This window comes from Acomys russatus, chromosome 5, assembly GCF_903995435.1.
Source record: "Acomys russatus chromosome 5, mAcoRus1.1, whole genome shotgun sequence".
Lineage (NCBI taxonomy): Eukaryota > Metazoa > Chordata > Mammalia > Rodentia > Muridae > Acomys > Acomys russatus.
The window spans coordinates 1609102-1626171 of NC_067141.1; the positions used below are offsets into that span (position 1 = coordinate 1609102).

Genomic DNA, 17070 nt, shown 5'->3' on the forward strand with positions numbered 1-17070 from the left:
TTATATCGTATGTGTGTTACACAGTGAAAAGACCCAGTAAGTGTCCTCTGATCTGACCTTGCTGCAGTGCCATTCTCTGTGGTTAAGCATTGGCTCTATCTCTGCATTGTACTCACTACTCATTGCGTTGTAAGGATCTGGCTTCCTGTGTCCTGTTGGGCAACCGCATGCTAAAACTTAAATGCTACTTCCTGGCATAGCAGGAGGTGGAAAAGCAGGAGGAAGAAACATCAATCTAACCACAAATTTCATTTCCTTGTGTTTCTGACAAGAAGAATTGAAAGGAAGTCAAGCTAAACAAGAGAACAGTCTTCAGTTAGGGCTGAGAACAAGCTCCTTGATTGTGGGTGTCCAGAGCCGCCTGTGGACTCTGAGGAGTGGCCTGTGACACATTACAAACCTGAGACAAAGCTTTGTTGCTAGGGTGACCTTTATTGACCTGTAACTTCTGCAGATTGTCTGGTGCACTCTGTTGCTGCTGTTGCTGCTTCCTCTCTTCAAGTCTCTAATTAGATCCTGATGATTTCCACGGGAAACTGTGAGGCCAGGAGACCGCAGGGCACAGAGTGGGCTTGTGTGAGGTGCCGAGTGTGCTTAGCCTGATGGCTAATTAATATTTTAACAACAACAAAAACAGTTATAGGTGAGATGGTTATTCAGGGTGTTTGGGGAGGGGGGTGTACGGTCAGTGTCATGTATTTAAGAACAATTTTGTTGTTTAGACTAACTTGGAAAAAGCAGTCTCCTGTGTTTCTTTTTAGCCTGTTTACTTGGTTCCGTCACCTAGTCTTCCTTAGCGGTTGGTAATCAGGTAAGGCCTATCCAGAGAAAAGGATGTAATTAAGGAGAATTAGGTTGATAAATGAAGATTTAAGCACATGATTAATTGGTTAAAATAATAATTTTATGCAAAATTACTCATGGTAAAATTGTTCAGGCTGTTTGCAAAAGGGTATGTAGTGAAAAATCTCTTTTTTTTTCCTCCAGTCCCTTTGTATTTTTAGATCACTTTAATCGTGCTTCAAATGTTACTCTACCTGTATGCAGGTAGAAGCCGTTAGGAATACTTCAGATGCCTTTTCTCTTAAATATATCTAGGAACACATCTTAGTACTACACGTGTCATTACCTGAATGTAAGCATTGGTGTGCTGAGCTGGCTCAGACTGATTCATAGGACCTGACTGTGACATGGAGTGGATGCTCTGAGTGGGCTGTTAAGTAGGATTGTTATTGCTTTAGATCACTGTTTAGTTGATACTTTTTAAAAATTAATTCACTTATTTTCATTTTATGTACAGTGCCTGCATGTTTGAGGGAGTCAGATCCCCTACTATAGGAGTTATAGACAGCTGTGTACTGCTATGTGGGCGCTGGGAATTGAACCCAGGTCCTCTGGAAGAGCAGTCCATGATCTTAACTGCTCAGCCATGTCTCCAGCCCTGGTTGATATATGTATGTATGTTTTCCTGTGTAACAGCCCTGGCTGTCGTGGACTCTCTTTGTAGACCAGGCTGGCCTTGAAGTCCCAGAGATCTGCCTGCCTCTGCCTCCTGAGTGCTGGGATTAAAGTCATGCACCACCACGCCCGGCTGGTTGATATGTTTTTGACAACTCTGTGTAAGAGTGTACAAATCTAGGAGTTAATACTGTGTTTTGTATCTGAGTGTTCAGCGTCTCTGGAGATGATCATACTAAAGACACCCTCTTTCCACTGGGAGGCCTCTTTCAGACAGTGGCACGCTGGCACTTCAGTCTTCTACCATTTTCATTTAGTGTAGCACTGGGTTGTATTTGTAAACATTAAACATTCTAACTGAAAATTTCACGAATGCTATTATTACTACCTTTTTTTTTTAAAGCAGTGCTAGAGATTACACCCACAGTCTTATATGTGCTACACGGGTGCTGTACACTGAAGTGTATCTCCGGCCCTTTAACATTTTTACATTGCTTTATTTGCTTCTTTGTGTGTGTGTTGGGAGATACATATGTGGAGAGCAGAGGCCAACTTGTGGGACATGATTCTCTGCTTCCACCATGTAGGTCCCAGGAATTGAGGTCGTTAAGCTTGGCTGCAAGCACCTTTACGCTCTGAGCCATCTTACTGGCTCCCACTTTTTAAAAACTGATTTATGTACATGCGTTGGGATATGTGAGTGTAGGTTTTTGAGAAGCTGGTAGATAAAAACAAGGAAATCCCAAAATTTGTGGACAAATGGATGGGACTAGAGATGATCATACTGAGTGAGTTAACCCAGAAGCAGAAAGACTTACATGGTATATAATCACTTATAATTGGGCACTGGCCCAAAAGGCATGTCCCATGAAAGTCTTCACTTACCAGGAGATTGGGATAGATGTGAGGACATCCTACTGAGACTCTAGGTAAGAGAAATATAGGAGATGGGGAAATAGAAGGACCCAGAGTGCCCTAGAAACCTACAAGAAGAGCATTGTGATGGGTGGATTGGGGCCCAGGGGGCTCTGCGCAAACTATGGCACTAACCAAGGACAATACAAGTAGTAAACATTGAACCCCTACTCTGATCTACTCAATGGACAGGACATTCTCCATGATTATATGGAGAGCGGGGACTGACTTTGACATGAACTCTGGTGCATCATATTTGACCACCTCCCCTTGGTGGGGAAGTCTGGTGGCACTCAAAGAAAGAATAAGTAGGCTACCAAGATGAGACTTAATAGCCTATGACCATATAGTGGGGGAGGAGGTTCCCCTCGGTACATAGATCTATGGGAGGGGAATAGGGTGAAAGCGGGAAGGAGGGAGGAATGGGAGGATACAAGTGATGGGGTAACAATTGAGTTGTAATCTGAATAAATTAATAAAATTAAAAGAAAAAAGAAGCCAGTGGATTCCCAAGGAGCTAGCTGTGTTACATGGGTGCTGAGAAGCACAGTCCTATCCCTGTTAGTGCGGTAACGGCTCTGAACATCTCTCCAGTCTCTCTGCACCCGCGCCCCCCCACCCCCATGTCCCTTAGTGTTTATTTGAGATAGTGTCTCACGAGGTTGTTCAGGCTAGCCTTGAACTCGGATATCCTCTCTTAACTTCTGAAGAGATAAGATTAGAGGTAAGCACAGTGCCTCATGGACAGCATTAATACTATTGATAAGTAGTTACTTACAGCTGATTTATGTTATTCTGCCTTTATATCATTGTCTTGCTGATTTTGTAGAAAGTAATTAGAAATGTTATGCTCTGTTTTATTCCTTGGAATTTTTTTTTTTTTAAATAGAGGTTTATTTATTTACCATTATGTATACAGTGCTTTGCCTGCATGTACACCTGCAGGCCAGAAGAGGGCAACAGATCACATTACAGATGATTGTGAGCCACTATGTGGTTGCTGGGAATTGAACTCAGGTCCTCTGGAAGAACAGTCAGTGCCCTTAACCTCTGAACCATCTCTTTAGCCCAATTCCTTGGAAATTTTAGAATTATTCTTTGAAAGTGTTTAGGCCTGTGCTTTTGAGGAATAACCTGTTAGTGACTGTCTTTATAAGGTCCTGGTCTGATTAAATTAGACTGTTGCTGCTGCTGCTGTTGTTATCGTTATTGTGTCCTGCTATATAGTCTTGGTTGGCCGGAAACTTGCTATGTAGCTTGGGCTGGTCTCAAATTTATGTTTGTCGTCCTGCCTCTGCTTCCTAAGTGCTAGGATTTATAGGTATGCCCATTATGCCTAGTCAGACATTCAGCCGAAAACTCTCACGCAGAGAGAAATAAGCAGGACTCCCAGTCTGTTTTGTGGAAGAGCTTAGTATCAGAGAACTAACCCCAGTTTGAATTTGAAATATGGGTTAGCATGGCCTCTCATTAATCTGAGAGCCTCACCTAGCCAGAGTGGCTAATAGCAACCTTGGAGTTTGTTATGAGGGTTAAGACATGTATTGAACAGTGACTGACTGTATGGGTCTGGATTTTGGTACTTGATCCATGCTAGATTTATTCTAGTCTGTCCTTTTTTTTTTTTTTTTAACTGTGTTTTTATTTGGGACTTTATTGATCATACTTGTTCATAGTTCCTCAGACAGAAGTATTTGCACCTTTTAGTCTGCCTTAAACTCATAAGGAAAGCGTCAGAATCTGAAGGCTTCGTTCTGCACTATAGCTGACTCAGAGTGTGCTTTCCATTGCGTTGTGTGCTTCCACGGCTAGATTCCTATTGCTCACAGGGTTGAGATTCCCACAGAGGTGAAATTGGAATCAATGCATTTGAAAATCCCATTGGCATATCTTGGCGGGCAAATCAGGGTAGAGACTATAGAGAGAAGACTTCTGGGTGCATTTGCCTTTTCTGTGTTAAGCCTCTCACCATTGTGCCAGGAGGTGGGCCCTTTGAGAGGTGACAGGGTTTGTGAGGTGTGTGTCTTTTGCTAAAGGCCCCAGAGCCTGCACTCCGCCTTCAGCAGTTTGGAGGAGGGACCTCATTAGAGCTCATAGTGACCATTTTGATTCCACTTCAGCCTCCAGAACTCTGAAAAAGACATTTCTGCTGTTCTGAAACCACAAGGCCTACAGCGTCTTCACTGTCATGGGAGACTCCAGTTGTGGGAGGGTACAGTTTAGTCTTTTTTTTTTTTTTTTAAATAATTATTTATTTTTATGTATTTGAGTATTCTATCTGCATGTACACTTGCATGCCAGAAGAAGGCATCAGATCACATTGTAGGTAGTTGAACCACCATGTAGTTGCTGGGAATTGAACTCACGACCTCTAGAAGAACAGACAGTGTTCTTAGCCACTGAGCCATCTCTCCAGCCCCAATTTAGTCTTTTTTAACAGGGAAATTTTTCTGGGTGTTCAGGGTTCAGCCAGGAGCCTCTGGAGAAGTGTCAGTGAAGGGGTTGGCGGGCGAGTGTTTCTCATCTCAGTTGAAGTGCAAGAAGTTTTAAAATTGTTGTTCAGTTGTATTCATACAAAGGTATTTGAAGGCCTACTATGTGCTGGGAAGAGCCAGGCAGTGGAAATACAAAGATAAGTGGACAGCAGTACAGGCTGTAGCTGTGATAGGCAGTGTCGGGATGATGTAGTAAGAGACAGGGCATAGTGCTGTGGGGCTAGAGAAGGCAACATCACTAACTGGGACTAGGGAGGCTTTGTGTGCACGGCACTGGGCTGCTGTGCTTGTTGTCTTTGTTTTTACAGTGCTGGGGTTGAACCCCGGGCCTTGTTCTTTTCTATTGAGCTGTCTTCATAGTATGTTGCAAACTCACAAGAATGCATGTAAAAGCATGAAGATGCAGATTTCATGGGGCTTGGGGCAGAGCAGGTTCATTGTAAGCCAAACACAGAGTGCAGAGTAGCCAAGTGCTCAGCGAGTATTGATTGGGCCCTATTGTGTGTGACATCGAAGATACAAGTCCTTCTTCTGAAAATACCTTCCAAATTTTAATCTAAAGCCACCTTTGAGGCAGTTCTTGCATTCATCCTTCAGCACACACATATTAGAATGCAGTCCTAATACATTAGAGAAGTGTTTCCTGGGAACAATATCAGAACACAGACACTGACAGCAGCAGTAAGTGGTACATGCATCCAGTACTCTGCTCTCCTACATGGATCTAGTACATGCCCCTTTTCTGCCACCTCATGCAGAAGTTCATTTATTTTGCCTAAGCTGCTAGTTTTACAGGGAGGGGTTTGCCTCTTGGAGTTCATAGGAGGTTCGTTTTGGAGTGTGGAGGCAGAAAGATGAAGAGTTCATAGGCGACATGAGGCTGTGCATCAGAAAGGGAGGGAGGGGGCTGGGGGGATGGCGCAGTGGTTGAGAGTGCCGTTTCTTCCCATCACTCACATTGGACAGATCACAACCACCTGTATGTCCAGCATCAGAGGAGCTGATGTCCTTGCACACATGTGCACAGACACAGACACATCATACACATAAATAAAAAATAAAATAAAAATTTCAAACAGCAAACAAGCCAACCAAAATACTGCTGTGTGTGCCACTGTTTTTATTCCTTTTGTGTGTGTAAATTGCAAACATACATATGCATGTGTATATTCTATACATAGAGATTGTGTGTGTGTACACAAATAAAATGAGGTTACCTGCTCCTTCCTCTCCAGTTTTTGGGACACACATTATCAGGATTGCACTGATTGGAGCCACCAGTGTCAGACTCTTTCCAGAGAGACTTAGAAGTGTGTGAAGACTGGATTTGTATTTTAAGAAGAGTGTGTGTCATATTTTAAGAAGAGTGTGTGCCATTTAGTACTTGTTTAGAAGCCATTGTACTGAGATGATACACTGTGTTCGAATTAGTGAGCAGTGCATATAAAGTTGATGCTTTATGTTCAAAGAACAATCCATGTCAGACTCCCTCATCCACCTCCTTTTGTTTTCTCTGAGACAGTGTGTCAACGTGTAACAGCCTGACTATCCAGGAACTGGCTTTGTAGACCAGCTGGCCTCAGACTCACAGAGATACACCCGCCTCGGCCTCCTAAGTACTGGGATTAAAGGCATTTGTCACCATTCCTGGCTTGTGTCACCTCTTATTAAGATAGTGAGGACCTTTCTGTACCAGGCCCGAAAAGTGCATGGCCCTGACCCTCCTTGGGTCTGCAGTTCTTTGGTAGCAGGCTGACATTCAGAGTCAGGTGTGTGCACTTGTTCTGAGGCATTTTCTGATCTGCTTTAGGTTTCTCTGTTAATATTCTTCTAGTGTCTCTTTTAGTCTTGATTTGGTTGGTAGTACAACCTAAGCTGCTTTGCATACCTCAGCAAGAGACTGCATTGCCCACTGCTCTTTTACAGTATCAGAAGAAATCATTTTTACAATGAATTTCTCTTACTCAGAACTTGGCCTTCTCCTCATTCCTTTTGCCCCTCTCACTTGGTTCTGGTGGTTTCATCATTTCCACAACTTAGGAAGCTATTTATCCCCTATCAGAGCTGAGACTGGGTGACTTTAGGCCTTATCCCAGCTGTTGGGATCCCTCACCTAGGATGTTGGGTGAACTGACAGGATACACATGATAACGATTTTAAAAGACTGATAAGATGAAGGTTTTTGTTTTTGTTTTTTTGGTGGTGGTGGTGGGGTGTGTGTGTGTGTGTGTGTGTGTTTGTGTTTGTGTTTGTTTTTTAATTAGGCTCCTTAGACTGTGCCTGGAAAATTAGAGAAAGAGATCCTCCAGTTGGATTTTCTTGAGGCGTTCATATTTTGTAGTTACTGTTAGTGACAGCTACTTCTGCTCTCCCTTCTGGGCTGGCTGCTGTCTCCTCCACTTGTCTTTTCTTTTGGTGGTGGTGGTTGTTTTTGAGATTTTTCCTATAATCAGAGGTGACCTTGAACTTCTGACCCTCTTTATACCACCTTCACAACGTTGGGGTCACAGGCTTGTGTCCTGCTGCTGAGTTTATGTGGTGCTGTGCATCAAACCCAGGGCTTTGTGCCTCCTAGACACGCACTCCGCCAATTGAGCTATACCCCACTCTCTGTGGTGCCGTTTTAATTGGTTTGTGTCCATTCACACTGCCGTAGATGCTGGAGTTGCACTGTGAGTGGTTTAAGTAAGAAGTAAGCACATCTATGGTCTTCCAGGGCTGGGGAGTGCTCTTCTGTTTTCGTAGGTGCCGTCTGTCTCCTGTGACAGGAAACAGTGAGCTGAGTTTAAGGTTATGTAACCAGCGCTGTCATCCTACAGCTACATAGGAGCTACTTTGTAACCACACAAATTTGGTCTAGTGTACACTTTGAATCATTTTTTGGGTATGTGTGTTATGTGTGCACACATGTGCTTGCATACACACATGCGAGGGCACATGTACGTGTGTACAGTACATGAGTAGTTTGAATTTCCTTTTTACACGAGGGCCTTCCCCTCCCACCCTTTGTTTTGGTGGTGTGTGGTCTTTTGAGACAGGCTATCATGCAGCCCCAGACTGACTTTGAACTTGTTGTGTAGTCAAGGACAACACTGAGCTTTGACCCACTGAGTGCTGAGATTACAGGTGTACGTGACCATTCATTCTCATCTTGGTTTTGTTTCTGAAATAGGGTTCAGGGTCTTGCTGTGCAGCCCAAGCTGGCCTTGAGCCCTAACCTCCCAAGTGCTGGGGTGACTTCTATGCACATTGTCACTTTTCCAGTTATTCTGAAAGTCTGCTTACCATTTTTTCTTTCTTAAAGAACAGTGTCTCACTGTATAAGTCTAGCTTGCAAGTTGCTATGTAGACAGGCTCTGCTTCCCAAGTGCTGGGATCAAGGTGCACACCACCACATTTGTCTCACTTTATTTATTTATTTATTTATTTATTTTTCCTTTAGAGTAGGATGGGAACTAAAATAAACTCTGTCTGGAGGCTGTTGTCAGATCTTTGGCGTGGTGCTTTAAAGTTCTTAGTTCTAATCGTCTTTCAGAGTGCTTACTTTTTTTTTTTTTTTTTTTTTTTTTTTTGGTTTTTTTTTTTTTTTTTTTGGTTTTTTTTGCTTTTGTTGAAAAAGCACCCTGGAGCCAGAGGCAGGCGTGTCTGTGAGTTTCAGGCCAGCCTGGTCTACATAGCAACTTCCCATCTAGCTAGAACTACACAGGGAGACTCTTTTAAAAAGTAAGATAAAATAAACCCTAGCTTTAATGGGAAAAAGTGCGAACAGGTTTTTGTTTTTATGCTTTTTATGTCACACGGGATGGGTTAACTATGTGGATGATACTCTCTTTTGGTTAAAAGGGTTAGATTTTTATATGTAAAACTGATGCTGGGGATGGAACCCAGGCCTTAATGAATATTGGGCAAGTGCTTTGCTGTGGAGCTACACCTCTGGTCCATGGAAAGCTCTTACAGATTGGGTAACTCTTCCATCATCTCATCTTCAAAGGGTGTGCGTGGGGGAAATCACACTTTATAGTCATCATCCTGTTGTAGTTTTTTTCTCTCCTAGTCATCAGTTCTCTGTGTACGTTGTCAGAATGCTTAGCATCTGTGCCATGCATTGTGGGACCAGATCTCCTTAAGGCAACATTCCCTTGGGAATCCTGCCTGGCTGAGAGGCACTATGTCTGGAAGTTGTCCAGACCATTCTGTCTACAGCGCCTTAGCCCTACAGCTAGCAAAATGCTGCATTTGTATTATTAGCAAAGTTGTTTTTCCTTTATTGGTAACAAGTGACTTAAAAAGACACAGGTATGTAGCACTGACTCTGGGCCTACTGCTCACTGGGTGTAGTATGAAGTAGTTCCTAGTCGATAAAAGCCCCTTGCCTGTCCTTAAAACAGTTTCACATCACTAATAAGGAGGCCTCTGACTGTTGAAAATATTTGCCATGCTTTTTGCGGAACAGGTTCTCTGATAAGCACACTTTGAGTGTTTTCTAAAGGAAAAGTTATTATTGACAGCTTGTTGGCAGCATATTCTTTTCAGTGATAGGTACTGTTTTATACTTACAGGTTGTTGACTTGTTTCCACATATCTCCTATGGTATAATTCTTGAGCGATTTCCCGAAAGATACGCCGAGCACTCATCTGCAAAATAAAAGGGAAGGTGTATTTTTCAGGAGGATGAGCTCTACCTTATTGCAGGGGGCTCAGCAATGGGACCCCTCCACAGCCACACAATTAGCTCCTGAGCTCTGAGTGCATTCAGTAGAATTTATGGCTGAAAGCTGTCAGATACAGATGGCAGCGTCCTCCCCAGATACTGGCTATGGATCCCTAACAGGGAATGGAAGCCTCCAGGGTAGAAGTTACTGTGTTGTTTTCTGGGCCTCCTAACACAGTTTATGTTTGAACTGGTTCCCACCCACAGCGGTGTGAAAACACAAGTTCTAGCAGTACCTTTTGAGAGTCTTCTTTGGTGTCTCTGCTTCTTGGGCTGTTGGGTTTTAACTGCCAGGAATAAGACAATCTGTGAGCATTTTGTGATCTTATGCTGAGAGAGGGATTAGCTGGCACAGGGTTGGAGTGACACACATGAGGTAACTTCATAACATCTTAGGTGGTTTTGTTTAAAACTTCAGTAGATGCTTATTTATAACATACAAATAAATCCTAGTAAGTATTTATACCTCAACTTTTTAACTTATATACAGACCAGAGATATTTAGATCTTGAATATTTTAAGGCAACTTCTAGTGTCTTCATTAACTATTTCTGCTCTTAAAGATTGTTCTTCAGGTTTTCCTAGATAATAGAAACCTCTCCCCTCCCCAGTCCTCACCCTTGCAGTAGAAAGCCAATACAGGGGCTTAATCCCCCAGTCTGGGCTTTAAAGAAGAAACACTGTGAATGTTGTCTCTCATTAATAGTCTCAGTGGTGAAGGCTCAAAGTGACTTCAGCCTCTGACGTGGAGGCCCCTGAAGTTGTGAGCCAGGTAGTTGCTGGACCAGCTGTTTCTGAGGCAGACAAATGAAAATACCCTCTTTCTGGTAACATTCAAGATGAGAATATTAGACTTACTTTGAAGAAGACTATGAAGATCACACACACCCCGATGGTGTAGACAGAGAGCAGTGTTAAGAGTACTATCAGGAGACTGTGCACATGCCTGCCGAGAAGACTTTCTTCATGGAAACAGAAAGGACCAGTCACTGTAGACGCATATTTCTGCAGATGTCTATGAGAGTCACTTAAGCTACATTAGAGGCGGAGCCTGAACTTGCTGTGCTCACCCATCCCAACAACGTCTCCCTGGGGCCCCATGAGTAGAAGGTGCTCAAGAACGTGATAGAGTCAGCTCAATGGGCTTTAAATGTGTTAGACCAGAAATGCTTCTCCATAACATTAAAACATAAAAAAATTAAGTTGAAGAGCCAAGCATGATGGCTCACACCACGACACTTGCAAAACAGAAGCAGATGGGCTCTGAGTTTGGGGCTACTCTACTTTACATAGTAGGTTCCAGGACAGTGAGGCTATCTCAGACAGACAAACTGAGTTGAATATGTTGTGGTGCTAAGACTGACCTATGTTTTAATTTTTCTTTTTTCCAACGTTCTTACAGTACCATACTGCTGATTGAACCTAGTGCCTCACACATGCGTAAGCCTTCTTTCTGCTACTGAGCTACATCCAGCCCAAGAATTACTTTTTAGAAACATTACTTAAACACACAGGCATTTACATTTTCTTTGGTTAGAAGTGATGAACGAGAGTCACGAACTCTGCTGGCTCAGTGCAGATATTTTCTTGTGTATTTGTTGGTGTGGCTGTTAAAAGCTAACTGGTGCTGCCTGGTAGAAACTGGAGGAGGCTGTCTATTGAGGAGTGGAGAGCCAGCTCCTTGCTTTAACGGTGGCTGCTCTGTGTGACATGTGCTTCCACTAGTGAAGCTCTCCAAGGAGAGATACTGAAACCATTTTCATATTCTGAATTCTCCTTTTGGGCAGGAAGTGACCTGTGTTCAAAGGGGCGATTAAGTACCATGTGTGCTTTTCAGTACTGATTATGTAAAACACAAGGAACAGTTATATAAAATTATTTTCTATTAACCTATAGTTTTAGCTAAATATCCCATATGGACTCAGTTTATATAATGCACATTTTTTTTTTTGTTTGTTTGTAAAACATCGCAACATTTTGCTCAGATCCATAAACTCTTATCTTACAAGCACAAATTATAATATAAATCTGGCAGTATAGTATGTTAGCCTGGGCATTATCTTGACACAAGCTGCCAGTTTCCAGAACCTCCTTGACTGACTCCATCTAGTATCCACAGATGCGGAGGCAATGGTAGACCTTCCCAGTTTTCTCTCCATCTGCAGACTTACTCCTGACAGCTGAGCAGCCACTCCTCTTTATGCTGCAGTGTCCTGTGTGTTTTACAGCTTTCTTAGAAACCGGTTAGCCATCGCATCACCTAGAGCATCACTCTGTAAGCGCAGCAGAAATGACCAATAAATTGGACTCAGAAAAAAATGAAGAGAATTAAACATAAATTTGGAGGGAAGCCAACAGTAGATCCTTGGCCATTGTCATTATGCCTGGATTTCAGGGAAGAACAACTATCGACTCTGGCTTCCTGAAGAGATCCCTGACAATCCCTCACTCAAATGCAGGATTCAGACCTACCTAAACACCAGCGATGTCACCAAGCCTTTCCCTTGAGTAGTCTAAGATAAAGACATTTCAAACAGAGTGTGGTAGCACATGCCTGTAGCACCAGCTCTTTGGGAAGCTGAGGGAAGAGGAGAGCTTAGAGCAAGAGTTCAAAGCCAGCCTAGAACAATAGATAGCAAGACTTGATTTCTTTTAAAGGAAAAAAAAAAAAAAAAAAAAGCGAACAACATAAGCAACAACAAAAATTCAGAAGAAGGCTTCATATAATCATGAAACTAATATACATCTTAACAAAAATGTGATGTAGCTCTTTGGACTGACCTCTTACCACCAGTGTTGTCCCGTTTCCGGTCTGTTTAGCTCTCGGTGTCACTTCGTGAGGAAATGCTATTCCACAGATGTAAATTGCACTGTCATTTGGAGACACCCTGTTGACAGTGAGGAAGACTTGGTTCTGGTCCAGGATTTCTTTCACTGTGAACTTGTCTGCCTCATTTCTGCATCCATCCAAGCACAGAGCCTCAGGCTGGTGAGTCCCACAGCGAAACCACAGGCTTCTTGGTTGCTTTGAAGAACATTCAGTTGTGGAAAAGGTGCATTCCATGGTGACAGTCTCAGAAGTGTAGTCCACCTCTAGGTAGCCTGGCTGCAGCACAGAGACTGTACAGGCGCCCACCACACCTGTGAGGAAGCACATGCATATTGAGGGCTTTGCTGTTGCTGCTGTTTGTCACTGTTGGGCCAGGGACCAGTCAGTCTGTTTTTTGTCCTGTTCCCATTGAAAGCAAGACTGTAAAGACAACAGGGGCCCTTACCTGTGCTAACTCATTGCTGCTGTCTTTCCTCATGGTCATTGGCATGCCATTTGGCTAAGTGAGGATAACCGCAGAGGTTCTTGTGGGATCAGTGTGGTTGTTAGAGGTAGTGTACCTGAAGCCAGAAGGACACTCAGTGCTGACGAGCATTCCCTTGGTTTCAGGCCACCCTTGTAATCTTGAATGTCCTCATGTGCACCCGTTGCTGTGGGTGTGATTGAGCACATGAGCACATGAGCACATGAGCACTGGCAGATGTTTTGCCTTTTGGCCTGGGCTGCCTAGAGATGAATCTGTGTCCATTTGGGAATTAGGATGACAGGAAGGATGTATCTCTGAAAAAATAGAGCCCTGGCTCAGCTCATGGCTTCCCTGACTGCTGTAGAGCTGAGGCCAGGGAGGGAGTCCGCTGTGCGTTAGTTACTGTACAGTAACAAAGAGAATACAGACTGGAGTTGGAGTCTATTTCTGTGATTGTAGTTCTGAGTGCTGCATGAGTTCCTGCCATGGTGGGGATGTTGCTCCCTCAAGCAGTTATTGTAGAGTCAAATGTGATGACACCAAGGCCACAGTATTGCTGCCCCTGCTGTTGCTATTCTCCATCTGTGGAGGTGCTTCAGGCTTGAGTTTGCACCTTCACCTTCTAGCCCAGATAGGATGCTGAAAAGTCATTCAGGTGCTTCTTAATAGGAAGTCCCCATAAGCCCTTTGGAGCAAGGAGCACCATATACAACGTAGTATTGGGTGAAGCAGAGGCGAATTTATGTGAGTTTTTAGTTCAACTTCTGCCTAGTTGTATTGGCCATATGGTCTCAAAATAATGGTCTAAGTGGTTTTACTCATCCTACTGCTCCTGAGAATGGAGGGAAATATCCTCTGGGCGGTGGTGGCACACACCTGTAATCCCAGCACTTGGGAGGCAGAGGCGGGTGGATCTTCATGAGTTGAGGCCAGCCTGGTCTACAAAGGGAGTCCAGGACAGCCAGGGATACACAGAGAAACCCTGTCTTTTTTTAAAATCCAAGTCCACTGTTGGTTATATTAATTTAGCAGTGGTTCTAAACCTTCCTAATGTTGCAAGCCTCATGCTGTGGTTACCCCAACCATAAAGTCATTTCACTGCTACTTCATACCTGTTGTGAATCAGCTGTAAATAAGCAGGGTACCTGATAATTGACCCCAAAGGGTGTGACTCACAAGTTGAGAGCCACTGACTAGGGGCTATGGCTCTTTTTCACTTAACATTTTCTTCTGCAGGTTCCCACCCAGAGCAGCAAAGGCAGTAAGGTTAGTCACCGCATTTGGGGGAGTCTGTTCTTGTTTTTCTTTTTGAGTATTGTGTGCTTTGAGGTAAGCTGAGGAGGCTCTGTGCTGACTTGCTGAGAGGAGTCAGTCAGCGGGGAGTACCACCTGGCTTCCTGTGTACCAGGAGGCCCAGCCCCAGGGAGTGGGCTCAGGCTAGTCTGCGAACTGCAGCCCTGCTCTGCCTTAGAAGTCCAGAGGCTGCTCTACAGATTTGAAATGCACTGTCCTGTCGTTCCAACACTGCAGACAGAGCCCCGGTCTCAGGTGGCTTGCTTTCAGGTGAAGATTGTAGAAGTAAAGCCAACTTTTAACACTGTAAGAAGCACTTGCAACTTAGGAGTTTCCTCTCTCAGTCTCAGGGTGGGAGAAACCAAGCAGGCCTGGGAGGGGACAGTGCTGTACCCTCCCCCTCCAGTTGAGCAACACTAGTGAAAAAGAGAAGTCTGGATAGTGTCTCACCAGAGCCCTCTCCTGTGAAGTTTTTCTTTTAGGAATTTTTAGGTTCTTTTCGTTTTTTGTTTTAAATCAGTTTCCACTGAAAATGTTGAAAGTTTAGCTTGGTGGAGGAAATAAAATCAACCTACTCTTTTTTGAAAACTTAGAAAATAAGTAAGAACTTAGTTTTGGATACCTTAAGCTTATTTTGTGGCTGCTGTGTCTGTCTGCCTGCCTGTTCCAGTGTGGCCATGTAGGCATGAGTGTGCAGGTGTGTGTGTAGGCCAGAGGACCGCCTCAGCTGTGTGCTTCAGAGTTATTTTACTTTTGTTTTTACACAGAGAGTCTCAGTGGCTGAGTAGGCTGGGCTGGCTAGTGAGCCTGGGGGATCTGTCCAGCCCTGCCTCGTCATCACTCAGATTTTAAGTGTGTGCCACCAGGCCTGACTTTTTTTTACATGGGTTTTAGAAATCACATGTAGGTCCCTCTGCTTACGCAGCAAGGACTTTACTGAGTTAATCTCCCAAGCTCCAATATTACTTTTATTATTGTTGTTGTTGTTGTTTTTAAGACAGGGTTTCTCTGTGTAGCCCTGGCTATCCTGAAACTTGCTCTGTAGACCAGGCTAGCCTGGAACTTAGAGATTTGCCTGCCTCTGCCTCCTGAGTGCTGGGATTAAAGTTACACACCACTGTCCTGCCCAACATTTATTATTATGGAAAATGTCAAACAGATGCAGCAGATCCCAGCACCGCCTGGGCTTACTCAGTCTTGTCCATCTCTCTGCACTATCACATCTGTTTACTCCTTTATTATTATATCTGCCAACATTTCATAATAGATCTGGAAAGATAAAATTTTTCTTTACCTCCGGCTAAAACAGTGAACAAAAGTAGTGTATATTCATTGCAGACAATAGAACAGTACAAGACAGCACCACTTTTCTTTAGCCAGAAGAGCCACTGTTAACATTTTGATATAACTCATCTCTCCTCCCTTTCCCTGCCTCCCCTTCCTCCGCTATTCTCCGGTCTGTTTCTTGTGTGTGCTGGAGACTGGACCAGAGCCTTGTGTATGCTAGGCAAGTGGCCTACCACTAGGCTAGCTCTACCTTGTATTTCTTTACAGATGAGAAAAAAGATTAATTTCAACAACTTTGGCTTCATTTCTGCCCCGCAATCTTGTGAGTAAAGCTGAGATTATTTAAACTATGATGAAAGAAATAACTGTTACAGCGCTAGAATAGGTACAAGGCAGAATTGAAGGTTAGTTACATTATTGGGTGGCTTTTCTCTACAAGTTACAGCAGCGTTAAAACTAAGTTCTTTTCACCCTTCAGAAACATTGTCCTATGGGAGTTTCAAGCAAATACTGCACAGCGTGCAGTAGTCCAGAGCTTGCCTGTGTAGGACAGACTGTTGGTGACTAGCGCGTGAGGTCCTGAGCAGGCTCTGTTTGCTGAGATGTGCTCAGAGCCGCGCAGCAACGAAAGGGCTAGTGTGAAGCTCTTCCCCCGCCTCCCCCCGAGACAGGGTCTCTCTGTGTAGCCTGGGCTGTCCTAGACTCACACTGTAGACCAGGCTGGCCTCGAACTCACAGTGATTCACCTACCTCTGCCTCCTGAGTGCTGGGATTAAAGGTGTGCGCCACCACTCCCGGCCAGCAGTGCTTTATTACCTAGTTCTGTGTGGAAGAAGAAAACCACTGCCTTACTGTAGTGCCGTGCACCTTAGACTATCTGGTACGAGCTTAAAGTGTACATACATTAGGTGGGAAGCAGCAATTCATGTAACGAAATAGAGAAAAGGATAAAAAAAAACCGACCCTTCTTACCGATATGAAACAGGATCAGGCTGATTTCTAGCTGGAGGCCGATCTTGCTCCTGCTCACAGGGCTCATCTCTCTGTGCATGTGCTGGGTGTGCCCTCGGGAGGGTGGCCTTCCTTTCCTTTTTCAGAAAGGAAGAAGTAAAGAGAGGAACTTGGATTAAGCAAGCGCAAACAGGAACTTTTAGAAATTGTGTAAACATGGTTTGTAATAAGTTTTACCATTTAAAGTTGAGATTTCAGTCTGGAGCATGTTTCTAAGTATGTGTGTCTATTAGAAATTGTAGACATTTCATGTTCTCTGTGGAAGCGTGCTTTACTCCCAGCTGTGTTCCAGAAAGTCATGTGGTTCTCAGGCAGTACCTGACATTTTCAGAGTGTTCTTGTTGGTATGGTTTGCTGTTGAATGCCTCTCAACCTGAGCAGCAGTAGGAGACCGTGTTTTCTGTAGGCCTGGGAAAAAACCAGTGACCACAAGTACACAGCTGCTGTTGAACATGTGCATCTGACTTGAACTCAAAGACTCCTTACTGTTCCCAGCCCCTACTAGTCAGATGGTTCTTTGTAAGTAGCAGGAACTAACTCAGGCTGATCCAGCAAAAAGACTTGTTACCAGGATTTGAAATGGCTCCTGGAGTTTTGGAAGGCC

The 17070-nt window shown here is 43.9% G+C and overlaps 2 protein-coding genes across 3 annotated transcripts in view; one reads left to right on the forward strand and one right to left on the reverse strand.

The window, feature by feature from the left end:
• The window catches only part of Mettl9 (methyltransferase like 9), a 44411-nt gene that overhangs the window by 25604 nt on the left and 1737 nt on the right, over window positions 1-17070 (forward strand). The window lies entirely within an intron of this gene.
• On the reverse strand, window positions 8653-16494 carry Igsf6 (immunoglobulin superfamily member 6). The gene is made up of 5 exons (XM_051145160.1): window positions 16428-16494; window positions 12361-12720; window positions 10438-10541; window positions 9816-9866; window positions 8653-9503 (listed from the first exon to the last, which is right to left on the reverse strand). Exons 1-5 carry the CDS (start codon window positions 16492-16494, stop codon window positions 9267-9269), a joined length of 819 nt encoding a protein of 272 aa, XP_051001117.1. The 3' UTR covers window positions 8653-9266.

Excerpts from the sequence above, each read along its gene's own strand:
- Igsf6 (XM_051145160.1), bottom strand. The coding sequence starts at position 16,494 with ATGAGCCCTGTGAGCAGGAGCAAGATCGGCCTCCAGCTAGAAATCAGC. Across the intron at positions 9,867-10,437 it reads TCTTCATAGTCTTCTTCAAA|TTAAAACCCAACAGCCCAAG; the intron begins GTAAGTCTAATA and ends TATTCCTGGCAG. Across the intron at positions 9,504-9,815 it reads CCAAAGAAGACTCTCAAAAG|ATGAGTGCTCGGCGTATCTT; the intron begins GTACTGCTAGAA and ends TTTATTTTGCAG.